This window comes from Aptenodytes forsteri, unplaced genomic scaffold, assembly GCF_000699145.1.
Source record: "Aptenodytes forsteri isolate BGI_AS27 unplaced genomic scaffold, ASM69914v1 Scaffold10, whole genome shotgun sequence".
Taxonomy (NCBI): Eukaryota; Metazoa; Chordata; class Aves; order Sphenisciformes; family Spheniscidae; genus Aptenodytes; species Aptenodytes forsteri.
In genome coordinates this window covers 2,403,653-2,430,365 of record NW_008794117.1, presented here as the reverse complement: position 1 = coordinate 2,430,365, position 26,713 = coordinate 2,403,653, and the positions used below count along the sequence as shown (strand labels likewise).

At 38.5% G+C, this 26,713-nt stretch overlaps 1 protein-coding gene across 1 annotated transcript in view; it reads left to right on the top strand.

The window, feature by feature from the left end:
* The first annotated feature begins 10,725 nt into the window (after positions 1–10,725).
* The window catches only part of WDR64 (WD repeat domain 64), an 87,871-nt gene continuing 71,883 nt past the window's right edge, over positions 10,726–26,713 (top strand). The window contains exons 1-5 of the mRNA XM_019471221.1: positions 10,726–10,876; positions 11,589–11,719; positions 20,973–21,075; positions 21,590–21,693; positions 25,287–25,316. Of these exons, the coding sequence (XP_019326766.1) occupies positions 10,726–10,876; positions 11,589–11,719; positions 20,973–21,075; positions 21,590–21,693; positions 25,287–25,316 (519 nt within the window). The remainder of the gene's footprint in view (positions 10,877–11,588; positions 11,720–20,972; positions 21,076–21,589; positions 21,694–25,286; positions 25,317–26,713) is intronic.

The following is a 26,713-nucleotide window of genomic DNA, read 5'->3' as shown; positions in this document are numbered from 1 at the left end:
GGCTCACAGCACGCCGGGGCCCAGCCGGAGCGGGACTAAGCTTCTCCGACCGCTCCCAGCCCCATCGCAGACTGCTAATGAGGGCAGGAGAAGGAGGAGCCCCCTCCGCCTTCCCGCCCACGGAGGGCGCGCCCTCGGGTGGCTTCGCCCTTGCCTGCCCTAGGGTGGGCCCGGGGCAGGGCCCGGGCCCTGCCGGGCGGTCAGGGCGTTGCTCACGGCGGCATAAACCCTGCGAGCGCGTTCTTGCCGCTACACAAGGCCTGTGTGGGTGCCGCATGGCTCCTTCTCAATAAATACCTCACCTCGGCCTCTCACTTGCTGCGGTGAGCAGCCTGGTCATGACTGGGATGCAGCTGTCTCCTCCTCTTCATTAAAATCTTCCTTGTGTTTTGGCTCGGTACGGCTGCCTTCAGCAGCGATTCCCTCTGGGGAGCCGCGTTCGGGCAGGCCACCTCAGCACCCTGCTTGGGGAAGAGGTAGAACCTGCTGAACCAATATTTAGAATTCTTCTCCAGATATCCTGCCAATGAAAACTCCTATTATGGAGATAGTTTCTTCTAAGGTGCTTCCCCACAGTGCTCAGAGGTGGCTCTAGTAGTTGCATCCTCACAAAACGACCAGCAGCATCATGGCCCAGGCAAACTTGTGGTGCAAGTGAACAACTTTTTGTCAGCCACGGAGCAAGTAAGGTACCAAAGTTCACACTATGAAGTCACCTATTTTTATACCTTTGTCTCCAGCGTGTGTTGTGTGAAAACAGTACAGGAATGCCCAAGCTGCCTGTGTACAGCTCTAGCTGGTTTTAGTCAGGGTGTTGTACTGACCTCCAGCTGTGCTAAGGTAGCTGTGCTGTCTCCAAATCCAACCCGTCCCTGAATGTATCACAGTGATTTTTGCTCAACATGGCTTTGGGCCTAAAACACCTTGCCAGACCAAACACCACTCTTCCTCACAGGAAGACCTCTAGTTTGTTTGCTTTAACTAGCTGACCCACATATGTGCTGATGTGTGACAGCCTTCACAAGGGCCCAAATAAATCTTTCAGTTTAGATCTATTCTTAGTTCAGATGAGAAAAATAAAAATAAAATTAAATATGTCAGCTGTGGAAGCAACAGAATTTTCATGGAAATGTGTCTTGGCAAACAATACCTTGGGTTTTTTTCCCTCTCTTATACACAGTGGTTTTAAAAGGGCTAGACTGAGGGTGTGATTCCTTGTGGACTGAGACTGAAAACATGGGTAGTTGAGGTAGGTTTGATGTCTTTCAAAACGCATATCTATATACAAATTATGGGCTTGTTATGGCAATTTTATATGACAAACTACTGCTGTTAACGCAAGGGTTAGGAATAGAGAAAGTCATGGATAAGAAAAATAAAACAGATTAAAGTAACTATTCTTATCAATGTTAACTTTATTTACAAGCTATGTTTTCAAATCCATCAAATATGATTTAATCGATAACTGAAAACTACTTTAAAAAGCTAGTTCAGTCTGTTTCTTCATCACTGGTCTTCTGTTTTTTTCTTATTACAAAGGCAGCAGGAGCAGCTGCCTTTCTCAAATCAATTATATTTTTCCCCCTAAAAGCTGGATTAATAGGGTACATGACCTTCCAAAATTTCTAGTAACAGACCACTAGTACTTCAGCATGGGCTTTAGGGAAGGCATAATTTTTTAGCTTTCCTTGCCCATAAAAGAGGTTTACCTATGTATGACAGACCGTGTGCAAAAATGTTATGTCAATACACAGTCATGGGTTGGTTTAGGACCAGTTGCTGCGTGATGAAAGTCTAACAATAAGACATGGCTGGGCCAAATTAATGGTATACCTCATTGAGAAGAAGACATCTCTGTCTTCTGCCTTTAAAGGAAAATCTTAAATTGTGTACCTTTTTTATCCCTTCAAAATGAAAGAAGCGAAAAGCTGGTAAGGAGGAGCAGAGGAGAAATGTAATTTAGTGAGTAGTACATGTTAGACAACATACTGTCCATTGGCAGATTCCATTATATACTTAGGGTTTCTAAGTAGTTTTTCACTACAGCACCTGTCAAAAATACTCTCTCTAGATGTCTTTTGGATTTCTAGAAAATAAGAGAAAGAGAGTCCATAAATTACATTTTACAAAGATCTTATCTCAGAATTCCTGGTTTGGGATTTTTCATAACAAAATTAAATAGATACATAAATATGCAGTGTCTTCAATGCTTGATTTGATAGTGGTCACATTATTAATATTGTTAAATTGCTAACATTATTCAAGTGATCTTGAATACTTCATGGGCAGAGTTCCATTTGTCTTCCATGCAGTGTCACTATTCATGAGAGACACAACAAAAAGAAATGCTGTGTTATTGTATCATCAGGTCAAAGGCAAAGCTGGAAACAGAACCCTGACTCCTAATTCTAGTCCAGTACTTGTTTTACCTAACACAGTCTAGAGCCAATGCAGCTATGGTTTTGATAATCTAATTAATTCATTAGCCAATCCTTTTCTAACTTTCATGCAATTAAAAAGCTGAAACATTTAAGAAACCCAGATGTCTGCTTTGCAATGCTTCATCTTTGCACTATTTTATTTTGGGACCAGACCCTGCTCATCAAACATGCATGCATATTAATGGAAATGCTGCAAGAAGGATTTTACCTTTGCTTTTATAGTTGCATGAAAGGAGAAACCACAACCCAGTATTTGCATTTCTGGAAGTGTATGTGTGTGGCTTACTGGAAGTGTATCTCAACTCAAAGTACTAAATATATATGTAGCTGAGCTCATGGGATTAAAACAGTAGAACAAGAAGCTGGAACACAAGGTCCCCAGTCCTGTATGATAAAAACAGTCCTTGAAACTCCCTAGGACTTCCTAGATCACTTCTGCACCAGACCTTTTAATATATTGTCTGTTATGCACAATTTACATGGGATGGAAGAATGCATTGGTTGTAAATTCTCAGGTGGCCAACAGGTGTGTGTGTGTAGATATATGCTTACATATGTATAAGAAAAAACTTAAACCCCAGCTATGGAAATAATAATGCACAACTGGAAAGTCTGCAGATGTCTGGGACTGTCTTCAGAGTTTCCCTGCCTTTGCTGTATTTAGTAATTTGAAATGTTTCAGGACATCAGAGCATCGAGTGTCACTCACATGTTAGAGCTGAGGAAGCTGAAGCAGAGTAAATAAAGTGCCAAAGTCTCTGCTACTCTCTAACCTTGTGTAGAAATACAAACCACAAACCATGACTCCCAGTTCGAACTACACCATCAAAAATGTGAGGGCTTTTGAAGTGAGAACATTGTGGGGTGGAAGAAAAGTGTTTTAAGGCATTTAAGAGACCTATTTCATTTCCCGTTTGTTCAGTCATATGTAGTTCTCACTCATTTTCTCTCTTCTTTCTTCTTTATCTTCTGCTAGCATGCCTTTCAAGTCACAGGCTCTTTCCCATCTTTCCTGACAAGCAGAAAGTGTACAGAAAAGAAAAGAGAAGCTTTTGTCCGTACTCAATACATTTGTTTCAGGAATCAGATGATGATGGGGTTTTGCTTCCTGTTTGGAACTTTGTAAAACTTATTATTTCAAAAGGCATCGTAGACAGCCAGACTGCAGTCCTCTGAAAGAAAAAAAAAACAAAACCCCAAAAAAACTCTGGCTACCTGGCTTTAGCTTTTTAATTTGGATTTTTACAGCCTTCTCCTGGCATTTATTTTCTTACATGTTCTCTTTGCTATTCTTTAGCCTCAAAGGCAGATGAAAGCCAACTGATTATTCACTGTATCTATATATAGCTGCAGTGTATATCTATAGAGCAAGGGAGAGTTTACGGACAGAAGAAACCTTTCATCTTTTCCCAATGACTTGGCATTAAAACAAGGCTTTTAATATAGATCTACATCTGTTGATAATGCAATATGTAGGAAAAAAAAAGCACAAGTCTACTGGCAAAAGTTCAAAATTAGGGCTTGATCTTGCAGAATTTGTAATCCTAGCTATATAATCTAGTCCATATTGGGATGTGAACTTTAAATCATAAAGCAGGCTAAGTGGAAGAGCTGCAAGAATCTGAGAATATTCTGGACTGAGAAAAGTATTTGGCTCAAACACGGTTCACTGAAGCAAGCACAAGTGTTTGCAGCAGGGAGGGGACCCAAATGGACAGTCCTGGGAGGTGACGAGATGCTGTCAGAACATCTGTGCTACAGTTGGAAGTTTGCTGCAGCATGTACCATGACATCTGAGCTCTAGTATACCTGGCAGGTGTACAAACAGCTGTACTAGCCAGAGGTGTGATTCATCTCACCTAAATAACGTATATAAAAATTAAGCATCTAAGACCAGTAAGATGAATCACTCTCTGAAAGTGTTTATTATTATTGACTGGCATATAATGTGACTTGAACAATTAACTTTTAGATGCCTAAGTTAGCTGAGATGAACTTCATCTTGGCTATACAAACCTGTGTGGGACTGTGGTACATGCTCAGGTGGCAGATGCATATTGATGCCTCTGTGGCACCTGTTTCTTGCTAAGTAGATTAAAACAAGTGGTGATATATACGTGTACCTGCTGACATCATACCTCCCTTGGATGTATAAACAGCTCTTAGGGCAGCTTGAACCCTAAACACTAACATTGTAAAACCAATGTAAGACCAGTAACACCAGGTTTTGCAACAATAATCCTGTGAAATTCAGTTGTGATATAAACTGTTTATTTTAAAGGAAAAACCTTCCATAGGAGTTCATCCCTATGCTGCAGCTTCTTGTTAGTGTGACAAACATGAAGTGAGAGTGATTACAGACTCACTGTCCTGTTTTCATTTTCCAGACTCCAACATACAAATCAATAAATAGTGCATAGGAAATATAATTTTAAAAATTATCACTTGGTCATTTCAGCTGTTGTTAGTGACACAGAAGAGCAAATGCACTTTATAGCAAGGAGTGTGATACTGCTTCTGGGGTGATAATATGGCAAAAGCAAAGTGAAGAATTAAGTCAGTAGAAAAGAGAGTGAGCTCATGTAAATGTGAACTTGACAGCACCCCTTCAACACTGTTTCATGGGAGAAGTTTAATTTTTATGTTGCTAAAATTAATGAAGGGTTCACTTGCCCAACCCCATACCGTACTCCAGAGAGGAGTTCAGCTGCTCTGAACTCAAGCAGCTCTATCCTGATTCAGCTGCAAACACAGCTGAATGAAATAGCAAAGGATAGGTAGCTTACTTCATCAAAAGAGGGCAGCTTCAGGGACTAATTTATTTTTTTTTTTTAATGGCTGGGCTTGATCTGGGCCAAAATCAGAGTCAGAACCAAAGTCTCTTATGTGCCAGAGCCTCTTTAAGGACAACTAAGGTCATTTTAGATCTACTGTGTTTTCTTTGGGCTATTCTGAAGCGTCATTTTACTTGGGGACAATTTGTCTTTGAATGAGACTAACAGAAAGGGTGACTGGCAACCCGGTAGAGGCAGGAAAGAAGATTTATCACCTTTTGCTGGTTTGTCTTCTGCAGTAGCTTTGGGTTATTTGTTATGAGCTGTCAAACGACATGGTCAGAATTTTAAAACTATCATCAAATTTCACAGACTTCTGATAGTTCTTGAGATTAAGATTGAAAATGATTGTTTTTTCAAATAAGCTGCTAATCCTGCAATAAGCTTGCTGTAGCTGTTATTTGCATCTGTACAGAGTATCATTAACATTGTACTGGTCTGAGAATTTCCAGTAATTGAGACTAATATGATTACGTTTATGGGAGGTTTGACTTCTGAATAAACATTAACTCTACCATATTCCATATCCAGTGCTTTCCACAGTATCAGTCAGGGAGACAGGAAAGAAAATGCTTTTCATTCAGTTAATGCTACTGCAGACTTACTAATGCAAGGGCTTCCTGTTACTCATCAATTTAATATTGAATTTCCCTTTTAGACTTTGCTTATCTTCTAATGCAGTTCCTATCTTCTCCACTTTTGTTTGTCAGTCCACTCAGTCATCACATCTTCTTTTAAAATTGTACTGTACATTTTTTTTAGTTTAAACATCGAAAACAACAGAATCTGCCAGTACTGAAAGCAATGGTTCCTTATTTGGGGCTTCCGTGTATTTTCATTGTAACACAAAGTTTCTTCATGGGTGATTGCAAGAGAACAAAACATAGCTTTCTGTTCTTAACCTTTCCATTCCAGGGATGGATGTTAATATCTTTTATAAACCTTAAACCACTGTTATTAATTGGGAAATGAGAATATAGCTTCATGTCATACAAGCTTAGATGACACAGACTGGAAAAATTAATCAACAGGAAACACTACCTAACAAGGATTCAGCTGGAAGCAATATATCAAATACACTGTAACTCTGACCAAGATACAGTATCTGACCAACCGCCGAGTGCCTTGACACACAAGGGAAACTTTTCCTGGAGAATTGCTGTTGGAACTAGCAAAAATGCATCCTCAAGCTATCCCTCCCTTTTCCAGGAATCAGTGCTGCTTTTCTCTGCCAAACTCTCTTCCTTATTGTAATCGAAAGACATACTCATTGCTGTTGAGCAGGAGTACCCAGAAACTTTTGTGCTCTTCCCAGTGGAAATGATAGAACTTCAAGCAGTTGCATTGCTTCTGCTAGAAAGTTAGGTAGCATATCTTGAAACACCACTTTCCCTGAAGAACTACCTGTTTCATGCAGAGACACTTACATGCATTATAAAAATAATATATGTAAAAATAATATTTAAATAAATAAAAAGTAAATTTGTTTAATACTGTTGTGTTGTCTTCCCTATATGTTTCAGAACTGTTGTTCAGCTGATTTTCCCAAGTGTGTGTGAATGGTCTTTATTTCAGCTGATTTTCCCAAGTGTGTGTGAAGACTATTGTCTTTATCTGTATTTTTGAAGAAGTGATTTTGATATTCTTGAAACATGCCTGATTGATGTCAATCCTTTAGAGAGCCACAAAAAAATATAAAATATAATTTCTCTTTTCCTTTCAACTACAGAATCTCCACGGAGCAGAGATTCCATGCACAGCAATTAAAGAAAGCCTTGACCAATAAGCCTGTCATCAGCCTTGGGTGAAGTAATAGAAAAGGTGATCTGGAGATGAATAGCTGAAGAACAATACAAAGAAATTGATTAATATGGTCTAGTGAAAAGTGAGCTTAACAAATAGACTGAAATTCATTATTTGACCAGAGTACCAAATTGCTTATTATGGCATAGCACAGCAACATGGCATCAGCGTTCTTTAAAGATATTGAAAAGCTGAAAAATGTGGAAAAGAATCACAAACATTATTTTGAGGCCTGAAGGCAAGTGTTGCAGTAGGAGGCAGAGAGTTCAGTCTGCTTTAACTAACAAGAGAAAAAAATGGAGAAGTAATTCAGGTACAAAGGCCCCTAGTAGGAGAATATACCAACTATTACTCTAAATCAGTGAAGATGTTCCAACAATTGCTGAATGGAAGCTGAAGCCACACAAATTCAAGTAGGAGGCTTAAATTTTAACAATGTGAGCAATTAACCTTTGGAACAAACATGATGGATTCTCCATCTCTTAGTGTCTGCAGATTAAAACTTGATACCTTTCCGCAAGTTTATGCTTTAGAACAAAGTTGTGGGGCTCATTATAGTGATAAATGGCTGATATTTAATGATCTGTAACATAGAGGAGGTGAAAGTAGAAGATCTCAAGGTCTCTTCTGGACTTAAACTTTACGAATTCATGATGCCTCTGTTAAATTTGGGCACAAGGACACTAGTTAGGGTCAAAGGGGATATTTTGGCCTGCCTGTTCTACTCGAATTTTCTCATCCAAAACTTAATCATCTGCTTAATAAAGCAGTAATGTCTGCACTGGTATAAAAACAAAAATAATCTAGGATTATGTAAGTTACCTTGATGAGTGGAATAAAAAGAGGGACAACAACTTTTCTCATGATTTCTTCATGAGCTCCATTTTTTCTGAATGGCAGAAGATACCAGCCTCTACTCATTATCACTGCTGTGCTTCTCTGAAGTACTTTAGAATTTTGTTGATCACAGAAATATGTGATTGTGTTAATGAATGTGAATTAATGACTTCAATAACTGGAAGATCAGTGAACAAATGTAAATGCATGTTTGCTTAAGCATAGCTAATGCCATGAACAGTTTTGTTCACCTTCAGTTACAGTTCAGTTATATTTATTATGCTAATAATATTCATGTAAATGTGCAGCGGGCATGGGAGTAGTGTGGTAAATGGAAAGGTGCCAGAATTTAATGTCAGCATACTGTAGTGATACGACAGGAACCGCAGATATCGCACACATAAAATGTAGACATTAACTTATAAGGATTAGTAATACTTTAAAGGAACTAATTTAGGGTTGGGATGTTGTTCCTGTTTTACAGGTAGATTTTAGCAACCTGATAAGGTTACCAAGAAAGAAGAAATGGCGGATCCACAAGAACACAGTTCTTCTGACTTCACATTAGAACACACTGCCTCACTTGGCAGTGTCAAAAAACGGTAAGCCTTTACAATTTGCAAAACGTTATCAAGCATAAGGGGTCAGATTCAGTAAAGGGTTGTAGGAACTGAAAGTTGATCATCTGAGGTGTAGCATAGAATACAGAACCCTGAGCAAGATAACTAGCTTCCATATGCAGAGAATCTGTGATCATAGATCATGTGACACATGATCCAAAGTAATTAACATATTAATTACAGATACCTATAGCCTTTTTTTTTTAAACTGTGACTGTTTAGTCAATAGAAGACTACTGATGATCACAGGTGCAAATTGTAAAACTCCTTTTTCAAGCACGTTGTTTTTCAGCAAAATGCTTCCTTCTTAAAATTCACTGCACTGAACTATTCTTTGAACACAACTTTTTACATCATTCCTTTCCAAAGAATGAATGAAGCTTGATTCTTTAGAATATTCCCACAAGAACTGGTACTTACCCTTTCTTCAGTAGTCACTGCGTTACTCATTCAGGGGATAGTTTTGGATTCAATTCTCTCAGCTAGAGGAAAAATAAATTCACTTTTCCACCACTCCAGTAGAATACCCTAGGGTTCCACTATTCAGTAAATAATTTAGATGCGATGGGATAGAAAGACAACACAGATATAACACAAGGACTAGTGCTCTTGCAGGGCAAAAATTCTGTCTGACCTCAAGACATTGGGGAGGATATTGATTAGTCAGTGAGCACTCTGGGCTGCCACTTTCAAAAGAAAGCAGTAGCTGCAATTTTGCTTTCTGAATAGCCTCATCCTGCTTTTGTTTAAGTATGCCCTGAGAACAAAAACCAGAAAGGTCCTTGGGGTACCTTGGTATAGGATTATTCTGACTTTAAGATCCTGACTGAACTTAGGTGCAAGTTAAATGCAGATCCTTTTCAAAACAGTAACCATGTAAGACATATAGCTGAGCTTTGGCCAGGCACATGTTAAGAGCTAATACTTAATCTCTGGGCTCATTAGTTGTATGTTAGCAGAAAGAAAGAAATGGTAACTTGACTGGAAGTTAAGTAAGACAAGTAAAGGGAGTTTGAATGGCTGTAAGAGCTTAAGGGAAAGGTAATTGGACAGCTGAAAATAACTAAAACTCTACCACTCCATCAGTGGATTTCTTGCAATCTCAATCGTAATGATATATGCAATTAAAAAAATGTTTCTGCAGGGTAATTGGGTTTCTAGGTTGGAAGTTCTAGTTCACTGAGTAGGGATTTTGAATGCAATAAAGAGGACAGCAAGGCATATATTCAAGAAATGGATATAGATTTACTAAGGAAGCAAACATTCAATATTAGTCCCAAGAACTGTCAAAAAGTGCTTTTCTATTTCTTTTCAGACTGAATTGGATGTCTTTCGCCTCTTTGTAGTACATGAATAATGATTCATAACTTAACATCCCTGGTAAAATGCTCTTATTGCTACTCTAAAAGCAGGCATCCCCACCTAGATTGAGGTCCCTGGCCGAGTCTTGCAGCAGTAGCACATGCTAGAATATCATCAGGCTTGTCCCACTTCTCCTGTCACAGCAAATATAAATGGAGAACTGGCTTTGTCATTCTTCACCAAATGATGTGTGGATCCAAGGGAATCCACAATTGCAGCTGTTCCTAACTGTGTTAGTTGGTGTGCAGCCTTTGGCAGAAAACTTGAAAATAATCCAAAGCGTAAGAAGACAATATGAAACTTAGAGATAACTGGTATAATCTTCCTTCCTCCTCCCTCAGTACAAAAGTCTGAAAGATATGATAAACTTGCAACAGCTGGTCTCCAAGGTGTATTCTTACTGGAGAATGTGATCTCATATTGCTAAAGCTGTGCTGGCTGTAGCAGAATTGAACCATGATGAAATCCTTGTCTGGCTCTGGAAGTGAGAAAGTTCATGCCTGTTCAACCACCAATTGCACGAGATACTATGAAATAATCTCACATGCCAGGTTATTAGTGATCCTGGTTTGTGACCTAGGGCTGCCCAGTGAGTAGGATTCTGTGATGTAATGGGGGGCTGTGACATCAACTGTTCACTAGTATGTTTGCCAGCTTGAGATGCTAAGCCAGAATCACCTCTTTTTTATTATGTAGTGCTTGGTATACCTGTCATGCAGCTGCATCTCATGTGAACTCGTGGGAGTTTAAGATTTAAGGGGCAAAACAGGGCTTGGACCAGGCTGTAAGAAGAGCTCTCCCTCTTACCTTGTCCTCTGTTAATAAAGGATGTCTGAAAAGAAGCATTGTGATAAGGAGAGTTGCTCTGCTCTTGAAGTGCCAGATTTCAAGAATGCTTTGAAGCAGTTCCAGAAACTAGTTGAAAAAACGGTAACCCAGAAGACAAAGGAGAGATTAGGCTTGTATATTGAAGATGATGGTAAGAGATACTCTTTCTGATGGAAAAGTGTAATTTTCATATGGAGAGGAGGTGTCATAGAGACAAGACTATAAGAAAGACTTCAAATTAATGTTCAAACTGTGACTTCTTGACTTTTACAGGCAATAGGCAGATTGTGCTATGAGAGTGCTTTTCTCCTCCTGTTAGGACTTCTGGTCAAATTATAATGCTATGATGATTGCTCACAAAATATAATTGGCAGGGCTGCCACATATACAGGTTAGCACGATGCAATGTTTCTAGTGATCTGTAAAAGCACAGACCCAATGAATTATGTAAATCCAGTTGCTTAATTGTAAATAATGAGGGCGAAGTTTTGCTTTTCTCAATGCAAGCGGCTATTGTTGCGTGAAAGGATAAACTTTATCCCAGGACACCATTCAGGTTCAGATCAACAAACCAGAATTGCGGTATGAGAGTAAGGGAAGAAAGAAGAGGTGAGAATTTTTCACCCATTCTTTTATCTATCTGTTTCCTGTCATATATTGCAAATCGGGTGGTTTTGAAAAGACTGAACGTTAAGACTGAACATTTTTTTTTTTCCAAAATGCTTTAGTGAATACAGTGTGAGGAGCTGGAACTTGCATGCTATTGATATTGAAGGAGAAATAAAACAGGAGGTAGGGGGAATAAGGAAGGAAGCTGTACCTTGCCAGTTTTTAACTCTGTGGATATTGTTCCTCCCATACAGATGAGATAGACTATGATAAGTTCTATACAACCACACAGACACTTTTTGGTGCAGAAGTCAAGGATCATAATGTTAAGGCCTTTTTCAGGAAGATTAGCAACAACCTTGATACAAGGACAGAATGGTGTGAGGTAAGGATTTCTAAAACTTTATTAAATATAAACAACTAATTGGAATCTTAAAAGGTAACAGTATTAAGCTCTTGATTATGTGCTGTTCGTGAGTCTGTTGTTCATGACCTCCATGGCATAATGGGGCACTTTCATGTTGTTATTTTTCCTGCCTGCCATTCATTTAAAAAAAAAATATTATTTGGAAAACAGATATGCCTTTGAAGCTAGAAAATTAGATAAAATATATTGTTTTGGTTGATCTAGACAAAAGCTAAATTGAAGAACTGGCTTAGAATACCTTACTTGTTGCTATGTTATCCTATTCAAGAAGTGATGTTTAATTTTAACAAGTTGAGAAAGAAAGAGGCTCCATGTTTAGTTTGATAGTAAACAATTTAGAAACTTGCATGTGTCCATTTGTTGATCAAATGCAAGTTTCCAGGGAAGACATTTGAAGATAGGAGGGTAAAATCTGTCTTTGGAATTTCTCTTGTGAAATTTGAGTGGTGATATCCATTCTGGTATGTGCCTTGAGAGCTGAAGGAGTTTGTATTATTGTAAAATTTAGCTCTTTCTAGCTCGTGTTATTCTGTGCCCTATGCTGTTATAATTTTAGTTTAAGTAAGAAAATTCCTATGTTCCTAGTGCCAAAACCTGGAATGTGAAGCTTGAGCATCAGAAGATCAGTATTCAATGTAAGTGTAAGTTGTAAATACGAAAATAATCCCTAGAGGCATTACTTCACTAGAGTGAGGACTAGTTCTTTCAGGCCATCATGTCAGTGAAAGATTAAGTATGGAAGACCTTTGCTGAGCCCTGCCTTTCCCCCCTTTTTCATGTGTATAAACAGGTGGGTATTTTGCAAATGACAGTGTTGTCTCTACAAACTTTTTGCTAAGAGATTCCCTGTACTGGATTTTCTGCTGACTATCTCTGGCTAATTTCAGACTTCTAAATATATCATGCAAAACAGCTTAACACATGGGAGAGTCCATGCTGCTGATTCTGGCAGACTCTTAAGAGCAAGATTTGCTCATACTGTGCTGGTTACAAAATCAGTCCAGTAATTCCAGCAAGAAAGACTATTTTTTATTCCAAATATGTATGATTTTTCTTATTCCACTCTTTCCAACTCTGAGAGGTATCTGTCCTTATAAAGGCATGCCATTGGAGGTCTGATAAGGAAGGTTAATTAGAATGAATTCAATAAAGCCTGGGTAGGTTACATTTTTATTTGTAGGTGAACTACTTTTCTTTCCTATCCCTATCTGTTTGGTACATCAGCTGAACTTGCAAATCAAAATTCTTATTAAACATTAATTATGCTACACTGGTTTACATGAGTTGAGGAAGTTGGTCTCTGTTCTCTCTGAACCAAGATCCTTGAGCCTATTATATAGATGCACATGAATACATGTTAAAGCATGACCTAACTAAATAAAAACATTTTTCCTGCTTGTTTTGTGAAAGAGCACTGAGCTGTCTACCAGAACTGCATATCCTCAAGCAAAGTTTGATATACTAGATTCCTGACAAGGCAGCAGGATCTGGAGCATGGAGCCTGAGTATATCCAGGTCTTCTCCTGAACTACTTCAGTGATATGCATTGGCCTCAGGCTTCTTGACAAAATGCAAAATCTCTTATGACTACAGTATGCAATTTGTACTCTGAGAATAAGTCTATCTTTAGCTAAACCATCAGAAATGCTTCCTCTCTTTCTTTTCTTTCCTCTCTTTTCTCTCTTTCCTCTGCTTCCTCTCCTTCCTCTTCCCCTTTTCACAGGGATAAATCTTCCCTTTACTTTACATGTGAAGCGTTAGAGGTATGGCAGCATTTTAGTAGAGAGTTTTTTAATCAGAGAATTCTGTATGTATTATTTGAGTCTGTAGATGGGTGAGATGTAATCCATTTTTCTGTCTCTAATGGCAGTAAATAGCAAATCTTTGTGTAAGAATGAGGTAACTATGAAATGGTTTGGTTTACCCTCCTAGCTTCTGGCTTCATGTAGCTCAAGGATTTTCTGTGCCAGAGTTGCAACTGCACTCTGTGTTTAGTATCCCTTGATGGACTTTTAATCTATCCATTTGTAAATTACTTCTGAACCCACCTAAAAAGGATACTTCCATAGCATCCACAGTTTTACACATTTTGTGAAAAAGTACTTTGTCTTGTTTCTTTTAAACATGGTGCTTTTTTTTTTCATGTATTATGAGAAATTATGAACACTGGCTCTAGAAGAGTATCTTTTATTAAAGTATTTCTCATGGATAGTGTTTCAAGCAACTGTTCTATAAAAATGACTGATTTTTACATTGTTAGAGCCAATCTGTATCAAAAGCAGTCATGATCATACGTTACTACAAGATTTTGTTTGTTTATTTGTTTTCTATGTGAAGACAGAATTGTGCAGGTGGGACATAACTTCCAGCACACAGTAACTTTCCTGTGATAGCACAGGTGGCATTGCATACACGGCAAGTCCCTGCTGGACTTAAAGCCATAAGGCAAGGTATTAACAAGTGGCATGAACTATAAATTCATTAGCATATTTCCATTTTACATTACACTAGAACATCATGTTATTATTTGAACCTTGAAGATACCCAACACCTGGTCTTTACATGTTATTAACAATTCCTATCAAGTAATTTCCTAATACAATCCTAAAAACAGTGTATTCGGTCCTTTCAATTTAATAAGCTTCCATATGGGAACATTTCTGGTTAATACCTTAACATTGTTTTTACTTACAATGCCACATTACTTACAAACTTTGCTTATGTCAAGCATTAAAGATTTTCTTCAAGGAGGGCCTGGGGGAAATCTGTGAAATAGTCAGCTGTAGAGGACATCAAACATCATGTAACTGCCTTCTAGTGAATTTGCCTATAAGCTCTCTGTATCAGATAGAACTTTAGGCCACATCCAGTTCCTCTATTATTAAATGCAACTTGTGAGAGGTAAATCTGAAAACTTTTATCTTTGCATGTCTCCTACTTGCATGTCACCCTTCTTCCTTTCTTCCCCTTTCAACATGAGAGGATGCTTAAAGGTGAAGTCCTGGCTTTTCTCAGCATTTCTTTGAAACTCTCTAAAAATAGGGGGAGAAAAAGACATTTCTGCATTTGCTGGTACATGATATACAAGCTAAGTTCTTGAAATGGCCAGCTGCCATCAGACATGCTGACGTACTGCGTCATTACAGCACTAGTCAAGTTCTTGTACTATTCAAAATTCTCTACCTCATTTCAAACTTCTCACTGCTTTTTGTATGGGATTGGAGAGAGGTGACATAATCTCTTGTGTAGATGTGGCAAGCTAAACACATAACCTATATAGAGTAAGGTGCTCTACGGGTATGAAACAGGGACCAGTTGAGAAAAGTACTTCTGAATTCATGGTGACTGTCAGACTGACAGTCCTTTGTTTAGGGAAGCAGAACAGTAGCAAATTATGTTCAGGCTCATTAGTTTATAAGAGAACTGAAGGAAGCTCTGTTTGTTTACTGGAGTGAGTATCTTTTACTCCAAAACCTTACTTGAGTTTCCAATGCAATCAGACTAGTTACCTGGGTTACATAATTACACAAGCGCGCGCAGTATGGGGTCTAATAAAAGAGGTGAAGCTCTTTTAGTTTCCTTATGAAATCTGTGTGGGATTTGCCTGGGATAAAATTCCCCAGAACCCTTTCTATGAACATTCCTCAAATTTTACCAAGTGTGAGCTGACTGATGACAGCCTTTTAAAATGCCTTATGTATAAACTTTCTTGAAAAAAGCACGCATTTCACGTAGAAGATGGATATCAATGAGACTATATTGACTGCCGTAGGGAGTGAAACAGAAATATTTGTTACTTCTCTGTTCAGAATAATCCTGATTAAAGTGTTAATATGCTTTTTTATTTATTTTCTCTTGTGGGGAGAAATATTTAACATAAAGTAACTGGAAATTCATCTATGATGGAAGTAGTAATTCAGTTATGAAACAAAGATCAGACTATTTGAATCAACTTCAGTCTGACATTGATTTCTTTACCTTGACATGGCCTTATCCAGCACAGTTTGAAATATAATACTGCATTGAAAAGCTGCAGTGGATTTTTCACTTTTTGGGGTTTTTTTCTGTTTAGCCAGAAATCTGATGGTGATATGTATTACAAGCTATCTATACACTATGGAACATAAATCTAAGCTTCTTTCAGGGCAAAAGGATAAGGTTTGTTTTACAGGTAGGCAGTGTATAAAGAGCTGAAAGCTGAATTAAGAAAACTGACGACTCCTGGAATTCTCCAGATTTAGCTTACACTGATACAGAATAATCATTGCATTGATCATCTGATTGTTGTCTAAACCCAGTTTACATCAACCATAACTTCAGCATCAGTTTTTGATCTACTGTAATTGTGGTAACATCCTATCTGTAGTGATTGGATCAAAACAGGTATTTCCAGGCTTATTTGAATGGGTTCTAATAAAATAAAATGGGATTGGTTTGTATCCTACATATTACGTGGTGGTCTTTTTTAATTTTTTTTCTCTGACAAACTCTACAGTTTCAGAATAGTCCAGGTAATCCTGGAGAGTTACTAATGTCAGGAATGAAGCCAGTGTTCTTTGTTCTTCTGACTATGCCACAGGCTTGTACGTGTAGCTGCACTACAGCTCTAAAGTCTCCTCATCCCTTTTTCACCTCTTGACGTTCAAAGACGTACACATTTACTTACTGGTGAGGATCATAGACCTTTTTTTTTCTTCCACCCATATTTGTAGCTCTTCCTTTTTTAAATTTTTTTAATTTTTTTTTTTAAGTTGACTGTATTTAACACTTGACCAGCCTACGTCCCACTTGCTTTTCTCATCCTCCTTAGCCTTTTCATTCCTTTTAAATTAATTGTCTCTTTGTGGGGGGGGGGGGGAAGCAAATCTGCTCCTTTACATGCTTGAAAACTCTATTGAAATGGTAATTGGCCTTTTAAGACTGGAAAGTATTCTGGGTATTCTAGTTGAGACCAGGTGTTGTTTGAGAGAGATGGTGAAAGAGACAGATATGCCTCCCTTACCTGATAACATTCATTCTTATTATGTTCATTAACCTACTAGTTATATAAGACAAATCACATCTGTAAACTGCAACTTGGATATAACATTACTTACCCCCTGTGAACAATGTAAGTAGCCTTGATCTTACTTCAGCTTCCTTTTTATCACTTAATTTTTCAAATGTGTCATTGATAACAGTTGCTTTCTGTAACATCCTAAATAGCCATCATGGTTTCTGATGTCTGTGCTCCAGTTTTCTAATGATTTTTTTCTAAAAGGACTGTATTTCATCCTGGTTCTTCTGAGTTCCCCTGCTGCTTTTGGCACTGCTGAGCATGCCCTCAGTCTTGAAAGTCAAGGAAGAGGATTGTTCCTTTGATATTTCTCTTTTATCACCTCCATCTCTCCCATGCCCCCCTTTCCCAGAACTCTATCCCTGACCCCTTGTTCCTTTCTTCCTACTCTCACAGATCTAATTTTTTCAAATTTACTTCTCCATATCTGGCCTCTCTTTATCTTGACAAAATCTTCCAAATACATTTCCATGACCTAAAAGATCATGGCCTTTTGCGTGTTCCTATTCCTTTATCTTCCCGATGTTTCTCTTTTTCAAGTACCTCCATGTTCGAGGGTTTCCTAAGTTTCCAGCAGTCTCCACAACAATATACCCATTCTCAAAGGACATTTTTTTATTTAAAAAAAAAAAAAGAAAGTAATTTTAAATTTTCTCTTCAGTTAAATTAGGATCTACCCTTAGTCATTTACTGGCCTCAAAATTTAGAAGACCTATCCTGGACAGTCTAACAGCTGTCATTTATCAATGATTTGGGAAACTGACCTCTGCATCTCTTTCCCAAATATAGTTTGCACTTTGAAAGCTCTATTTTTTTAGTGGCAAATATCTGAAAGATGTGTAAATTGCATTTTGCTTCATCTTTTATGCTCTTTGTCAACCTCTGGTAGACATTATGGGGTGGGGCTTGTTGGGATCCCCTGTCTCCATGTTGGAGTCAGTAGAAGCCCTTTATGCAGCTGTAAGGGATTTCTAAGATGCCCTTTCTTTGGGCAGTGTTCTGCCTGCTAGGCAGAAGCAAAAGATCAGATATGGCACTGCCTCATGTCTACAGGAAGCATGACAGGACACACCTGGGTGTCTCACTGAGAACTTCCACCTCTGTTGGCTTTAGGGCAGCTACTGGCCTATAGCCCAACCACTGCATTCAGCATCCTGTCAAGACTCAGGAGCGACCTGATACCAGGTCAGTCTATCATTAAAGAAAAAGTCCTCTCACCAAAATCTTAGTCTCCAGAAAGGTGAAGGGCCTGTTCTCCACTGCCTGGAAAATGTGAACATACACTTAAGAAAGTAAAATGTCACTCCTATCTTCAATAAGGTGAAGGGAAAGGATCCATGGAAGTACAGGACAACTAGCCTCACCTTGGTTCTTGGTGAAGGTGATGGAGCAACTAATTCTGGAAACCATTTCCAAGCACATGTAGGACAAGAAGGTGATCAGGAGTAGTCAGCATGGATTACAAAGGGGCAATCACAGAAATTGTGCTTAACCAGCCTGATAGGATTCTACAATGAGGTGACTAGCTTGGGGGGTAAGAGGAGAGCAGTGGATGTTGTTTACCTCGACTTCAGTAACGTTTTTGACATTGTCTCCCATAACATACTCATAGACATGCTGACAAAGTATGGGTTAAGTAAGTGGGCAGTGAGGTGGAAAGAATACTGTGTGAACCCCTAAGTGATACAAAACCCAGTTGGAGGCAAGTCACTAGTGGTGTATGCCAGGGGTCAATACTGGAGCCAATACCATTTAACATCTTCATTAATGACCTGGACAATGGCAGAGAGTGCACCCTCAGCAAATTTGCAAATATATAACTGGGAGGAGTGGCTGATACACCAGAGGGTTGTGCTGCTGCCATTCAGAGGGACCTCAACAGGCTGGAGAAATGGGCTGACAGGAACCTCATGAGGTTCAACAAGGGAAGTGCAAAGTCCTGCACCTGGGAAGGAACTGGTCCCATGCACCAGTATACACTGGTGACAGACCAGTTGAGAAGCAGCTCTGCACAAAAGACCTTTGGTCCTTTGAACATGAGCCAGCAATGTGCCCTTGTAGCAAAGAAGGCCAACAGCATCCTGGGCTGGTTTAGGAAGAGGTTTGCCAGCAGGTCAAATGTGGTGATCCTTCCTCTCTATTCAGGACTTGAGACCACACCTGGACTACAGTGTCCAGGTCTGGGCTTCCCAGTACAAGAGAGATATGGAGCTACTAGTGAGAGTCCAGTGAAGGGCTATGAAGATGATTAAGGGGTCGGAGCACCTCTCATATGAGGAAAGGTTGGGAGAGCTGAGACTGTTTAGTCTGGAGAAGAGAAGACTCTTAACATTGTGCGTAAATACCTAAGGAGGGGGGCGGGGGGGGCAGGGGATGAAGGGGAGAGAGAGAGACTCTCCTCCCTAGTGCCCACTGACAGGACAAGAGGCAATGGGCTCAAATTGAAACACATGAAATTCCATTTGAACACAGAAAACACTTTTTTACCATGAGGGTGATCAAACACTGGAACAGGTTGCCCAAAGAGTCTGTGGAGTGTCCATCCTTAGAGATATTCAAAACCCAACTGGAGACGGTCCTGCACAACTTGGTGTAGCTAACCGCCTTGGAAAGGGGGGTTGCACTAAATGATCCCAAGAGGTCCTTTTCAACCTCATGACTTTGTGATTCTGTGATTCTGTAACACTGTCTATACATATTATAGGTGGAAACCTGCTAGAAGAATATTAACTGATGATAGTGGAAAGAGTACATCCTTAATTTTGGGAGGAGACACTCCATTATAAAGTTCTAGCCACACCAATTCTTTCAGAACCCTTCTGTTTAATACTAAACAATTGGGGGATTCAGATGGAACTTAAAACAGTGAGAATCAACTGTGAAAATGCTATAACATGAAAAACAGCCCATATGTATGAATTACTAGTATTACTACTTTTTGATTTATGCTGGATATCGTGAAGATTATGTTATTATGACTTTGCAGAAGGAGCATACACCTCGAATTTAGGATATTAAATCCTGTATCCTGTCTGGATACAGGATGGAAAGACAAGGTGATAGTACAAGAAACTAGAAAGAGGAATGTAAGGGGCTATAATAGACAGGCGATGTATTGACTGATGATGTATGATAGATAACAATTGTGTGCATGGTAAGGAGGGAGCTGTGAAGTGAAAGATGAAGAGTAATGTTGTGTAAGAATATTTTTTTGAAAGATGTAGATCCGAATCTCTCAAAGAAGAAAAATGAGAGTTCTGTTGTATAGCATGAAAAATGTTGAACTAGAAAAAAGTGCAAAGTTTTGTCTTGCATCCAAAGGACCATTGCTTTTAGAACTCATGAAAGAAAGTGAGTATATATAATGTCCATAATATGAGAAAGGAGATTCAAAAATATCTGTACGGCTGAGTGGGGCTGAACTCATTTTCTGAGGAAATGACTAACCTACTCTTGGGTACAGAGCTTGGGGTTTGGAGAGCATTTCAGCTGAAGTATTGTCACAACCTGTAACAGAAACGAGCTACTTACCTGAATATCTTGACTGGGGATCTCCATCATGATCAGTACAAATGGAACATTGCCAGGCTTAGGGAGACTGCTGAAAAAGAATTTTTAAAATGGACTTTGTATTCAATTTTTTTCAGGCAAATGGGAATCTACATAGCTTTATGTAAAAGCTCTTCTTCTGTGTAGGCTAAACACTACGCTACTTTGAATCTCTCAGTTTATAAATATAGAGAAATCTGTTTTGTCTGCCTTTTACTATTTTTTCTTCTAGCTGAGGTCTAGCTGAGGAAGCACAAGTAGGTAAAACTGGAAAAAGGAAATTGAAGATGACTATTTACCGACAATCGTTACAAGGCAAAGCTGTACTAACAGCTTTATCAATTAGATGGTTTTTATTCCTAGAAGCCCTGTGTATGCCGGCTTCTTTCTAAACGTTGAAGAAAGATTGTGCCTGAGTAGCAGATCTTAGCAATCTAAAGTCATATTGACAGCTAATGGTTAAGGCAAATAACACTAGGAAACTTATTCAGAGAATATTAAATTATAAAAATGTCAGATAAATATTTGACTTTATACGTATAAACATATATTCCAGAGGTAAATTTGTTACACTTTGCTTGTTTTGTTCTATTTTGTTTTGTTTAGATTTTTGGCTATTTCATAGGAGAAAGTGATGCCCTGTCTTCCCAGCTGAGAGAAGAAAACATGGTTTTCCTTGTATCTGAAAAACAGCAGATTACTCATGCAGGTGACATACTTCATCTTGTATCCAAAACTAATTTTTTTTATGATGCTGTATGTTGCACACTTTATTGAAAGTACAGTAATAAGATCTCATGTCTGTCTTTGCTTATTATTCATGCTTCTTCTTCTTCTTATGTGTTCCAGAAAATGTTTTTTTACTAAACTCATTGCGTCTGAACACTCCACTGCTGCCTTGCCCAGTTATCCATTTTCCTAAATTATTTTGAAATTATGAATTTGTCTGACTCACACTATTTATTTATGCAGTTATTCTTTGTCTTTCCGTATTTTTTAAATAATGTAGAAAGAATAGTACATCCATCATGCATTAATGATATTTAAAAATGCAACATGATTATTTAAATCAAGTATAGGATAATCTATGAAATAATGCATTACTGCCTTGGAGTTGGTACAAATATGCATTTCAGGAAGAGAAAATGTTCTTGCTATTATGGTTCTATTTGTTTAGATTTTCTGTGTCTGTAAGATGAAGAGTAATATTTTGTCATTGACAGTTGTCAAGAGACAAGATGTGATTAAGGGTATAGTGAAGGTGCCCCATCTGGATTTCACAGTAACATCCTCTCAGAAAGGAGTTCTAACTATTTTTAACAACCAGGTAATTCAGACTCAAACAAACTTTTTTACTATTCTATTAGGCAGTATATATGGGAACCAAGTGAACTGTGATCTAGCATGCAAACTTACCCCAAAAAAGAGCTAAATATCTTTTTTTATTAAAGTTAACTTTTTCTATATTTTTAAGTACAGTAGGAAATACACATTGTTATTTGCAATTATAAACCTACTGAACGGTCCACAGAAGTTGACAGAAAGTAGAGATGGCTAATAAAATACATTCTTAACAGAAGTTAGTTTAATAGAAAATAATCTGCATTTCTTTTTAGAAAAAGCTTCCCTTAATATAGAATATGCTATTGGAATTAACTTTTGCATATACAGAGGAAACCAGAGAATTAACTGTTTTCTACAGCTACTGAGAATATCTAGAATGGACAGAAACATTTATCAGCTGTTTGCATGAAGAGTTATTCAATACAGCAACATCTAGACGCCTGAAAGTCTTGAATTTTCTGACAGGCTGCATGACACTGCCTCACAGTTACTCCCCTCATCAGCAAAGTGTAAGGAGATCTGTACCATTTTAAGTAGAACTTCAGGCTCAAGATGCTGTTAAAGTAGAATTTGTAAATGAGTCTCCCAGATGATTATATCACTATTTAGAGGTATGCATTTCTAGATGCTATGAGGTTCATCACACATCTATGCTCATTGGCACTTTACATTAGTACAATTTTAATACAACCAGTTTATTAAAAATTGTTTCAGACAATGCAGTAAAGCTTTAAAGCAGCATTAATGCTTTCTAGGGGTTTCAGCTAATTAGTGCATAATACTTACGCCAAGAGCATGTAAAGCAAGAAAGGACTCCTGTGGATGATTAAATAACAAAGCAATACTGCAGTTTTGGTAAATACTGAAATAATTTATTTGAAAGCCTAGTTTTCTGTCCTCCAGAGCATTATCCCTCTTACGTACCTATGAAAAATAATTTCACAAAGTATAATGTTAAAAATAGCTCTCTTCCCCACCCCCCACCTCCCCATGCTGTTTTCAAGTTGAATGGCTGCCTCCTCATAGACTGGACTGATGTCACTCTGACATCAGTGACTGCAGTGTAAATGATTTTACACCCAGCTGCTTAACGCAGTGAATTAGAGACCTGAAATTTCACTTACAAAACTGTACGTTCTGAAAATGACTAAGGCATTACGACAGCAGTCATTTACTCATGATATGACCTCTGATCTCAGTTGATATGAGCAAATGAATTTTGACTTCATTAGAATTGCTCTGATACATCTTGATGCAAGGAAGAGAAAACTCTAGTTCTTGAACATTGCAGTCGTTTGAGTCCTGTTGCTAGAGTATCACTTCACATCACAAAGGCAAATACAGAGTTGGCACCTTTTGCATCATTCTTCTTCTCTCAGAGACCAAGGATTTAAAGAGACCTGGCCTTAAAAATCTCAGCTAGTGAGTTGTTTTGTCTAGTTTGGCTTTGCAGCATATTGGTAAGTGAATATGAAGATGCTTGCCCTGGAGGTGCTGCTTGGTGGGACTTGTGCTCTGGGTGAAGGGGCCAAAATATGAGTTCATGAGCAGTGCATTGACAAATAGACAGAGGCTTATTTTTGTATAATTGTTGCATTTTTAAAGTGCAGATTACTAAACATATGGTGTTCTTGGATGCACATATATCCCACAGAAGTCAGTGTGTTCCATGTACATGTATGAATAATATTTGGTCTGATATAATTAGTGCATCTAATATAATACAGAATTTAACTGTGCCACTTCTGGGGCATTTGACTGGGGCAGTAAGAAACATACATGTGGGGGAAGAGACAGGGCCATATTCTATTCTTTCACCCTGGTGTAAATTGATGTCCAGCGCAACCAAGCTTTCCACAAGATCAGCTTAGTATTATTCTCTTTGCTCTTTGGAAAGCAAATATAACTTGACAATTTCCTTAATGGTTGTGTTATATCCTTGGAATCAGTTGACAATCTAGACAAGTTTTTATTTGATACTGGGTAGAAACTGAGAATAGTTAAAAACTTACCCCCCCCCAATTTACAAATAAGAATAGGAACAATAAAGAGGTTGCAAACTGTCACACAGCTTGTTGATCTATTAAACTTCTGTTAAATAAGAATTAATCCGATTTTTTATCAGCAAATAATTAGTGTCAGTCATGTTAGATGGCATTAAGAATGCTTAATTTAGTCTGTATACATCAGGACAGCTTTCAAAATCATCTCCTATTTCACCAGTGACAGGCTTCCATCATCCACTACATAAATTGCTAGTGAATCTAATTATTGTCTAAAAGAGGGCTTGGAGACTTTTGTTAACCCTGGTTGCTGTGATAAGAAATTCCATGTTCTCTTACATATCTGCAGCTATCGGAAATTGAAGTGAAGGCAAAGAAATATTTATTTGTAGACCAGCAAGTTCTCTATTTGAGGACTAAGCATTGCTTTCTGCAACAAATGTGGACCTAATATGCTTCAACACCTGTATGCAGCTCTGCATTATTAGCCATTTCCTGCTTACTCTAGAACATGAGACAGGTAGTCACCCTTCTCAGGATCTCAGACATGGATGCTGACTTGATCAGCACAGAAAGCCTGCAGGAGTAGGCAGCCTTATGGAAAATTCTCTGTGCACGCTCTAGTTAATGTTACTGTAGCCAAAGCCAAATCTGGTAACAGTGAGTGGATATTAAACTCTTGATTAACAATAGTTTTAAACTCTGCTCAAAGACTGTCCATGATTACACTGGGCATCACACTTCTATGGGGAGAAAAACTTTGATCCTAGCTTCTTGGTTTATGAAATGTGGAATTGCTGGGATGGGAATGAGGCACCACTGATTTATTACTGAAGATGAGCAGTGGCAAGAGGAGGTGAAAAAGCAGCTGTGGGTGTTTCAGATGGGAAAAGGTTGAAAGTGCTTTTGAAAACTGAATAGTAGTTTTGTTAAAGGACAGGTGAAGGTGACCCTGTCTCTACTGGATGATGGTGACAGGTATGCCTACCACTCTGTGACTTTAAACACTTCAGTTTTTGAGTCACATGCTACGCTGTCCACCAATAGTTAACTTTGCTGAAAGATACTGTACCAATATGGGTATTCCTATTTGCAGCCTAACGTGCCACCTCTACCTGGTATTTTGCTGGCACTAGTTGACATGTCATCTGGGCCAGCATTAGCTTGGGTTTCTGTATGCCACATCCTAGCCCTTACAGGAGCTCTTCTAGCTGTGAAGGACCATTAGAAGCACAATTCCATGAGAAGAACAGCTGATCTGTACTCCACTGTAAAAAATGGGTATTTTTTTACTTATTTTGCTCACTCCAACATCTCAATTTAAAAAAAAAACAAACAAACAACAAACAAACAATGAAACAACTGTGAGAGAAAGAGGGGGTTTAAGTTCCTCGCTATATATAGGGGAACAGACAGTAGGTAGGTTAAAGATCTTTCTCAGAAGATCTTAACCTCGAACTCTTTCTGTTGGCTATTATTGTTCTGTTCTGCCTGTGATACAGGAGAACAGACTGTGTTCAGACTTTTAATTCAATTGCTAACTTTTTATTGTGACAACATTTTTTTTTTTCAGATGACGGTTCTGGCAACCACCAGTGTTGAAGTAAGTTAATTTTCCTCCTTCTGTTAACTCATTTGAATTAAAAATCAGCAGGTACTAAAGTGAAATAATTAGAAGCTGAGCATTATTCTAATGCTACTTCCAACCTTGAGACTTCTGCATAATTTGGCATAGGGTGCCATAGGTCAAACAGATTCAATTTATTCCTTTCAGTCATAGAAACAATTGGGTAACTTGATTTTTTTCATCTGATAAAAAGAAACCTCAGACAAATGCTGCTTTTTCTACCAAATTGTCCTTTATCCATTACCTTTCCAGAATTTTTTCTTCTAAGTTCCAACACTTCAATTGTCACTGTAAAATTTAAATAAGAAAAATTATAAGTTCGTTAGTGAAAAACAGTTCTACATCTTGCTAGGTAGATTGGTTGGCTACACAGTATATACTTTAAAAGCTCATTTTTACCCTGGGAGTATCACTGCAGATTTTAGGTAATGAGCTTCCTTCAGATGACCTGCAGACAAGAGAACTGTCATCAGTCTTAACAAAGTGACATGACCCCTTGCCCTAAAAGTCCGTGTAGGTATCTTGTGCCAGGCGGCACTTTGTTATTATCTCTCACATATTGTGGATGTTCTAAGATGCAATAGAAATACTTCAGACCACAGGCCCTACTACTCCAACTCAGAAAACAGCTCTGGGCCTGGGTTGCATTTAATTTGTTGCAAGGATTAATCTGACCTGTGGAATCAATGCAGAGAGGTAAACTGTGAGAAACATTCTGGGACCTATCAACTTCTGGAAATTTTGACTAGAATCAGCTTAGAGCTTCTGCTACAGCTGTGTTATAGAAGTGAATTTCAGTAGTTTGTTCCTGCTTTGATTGTAGGAACAACCTCCCCAGTCCAAATATGCCAAGGCAGGATGAGAACAATGTTTGGTGCTTTTCCCTGGAGAAGCCAAGGGGAAGAAGGTGGAGCGCCAGCCTGATGCTGCAGTGGGCAGTATGCAGCTGCAGGGTCTTCTTCCTCTCTGAGCACTAAGCACTAATCTTAGAATGATTCCTCAGTGGATGTGGAGGTCTTTTTTCTGTGGCAGTAGGACGATACTTGGCAGCCATGGCAGAATTAGGCACCGTCGAAGGACATCTCTGCCATAAAAACTGTGAAAGGAGGATGTGTTTAACATAATGGTTTAGGGGTGGACTTGGCAGTGTTAGCTTTACAGTTGGACTTGATGATCTTAAGGGTCTTTTCCAACCTAAATGATTCTATGATTCTAGGATTCTATAAAGGTATCTCTCAGTATTATTGTGTAATACCATAATTGTTAGGACTGTGATTCCAAACAGATACAATACCAAAACTCACAGTTTTAGTATCCACAGATAACACTGTTTAGTATCTGTGAGCACCCACTTCTGTTCAGCTCTGCACCAG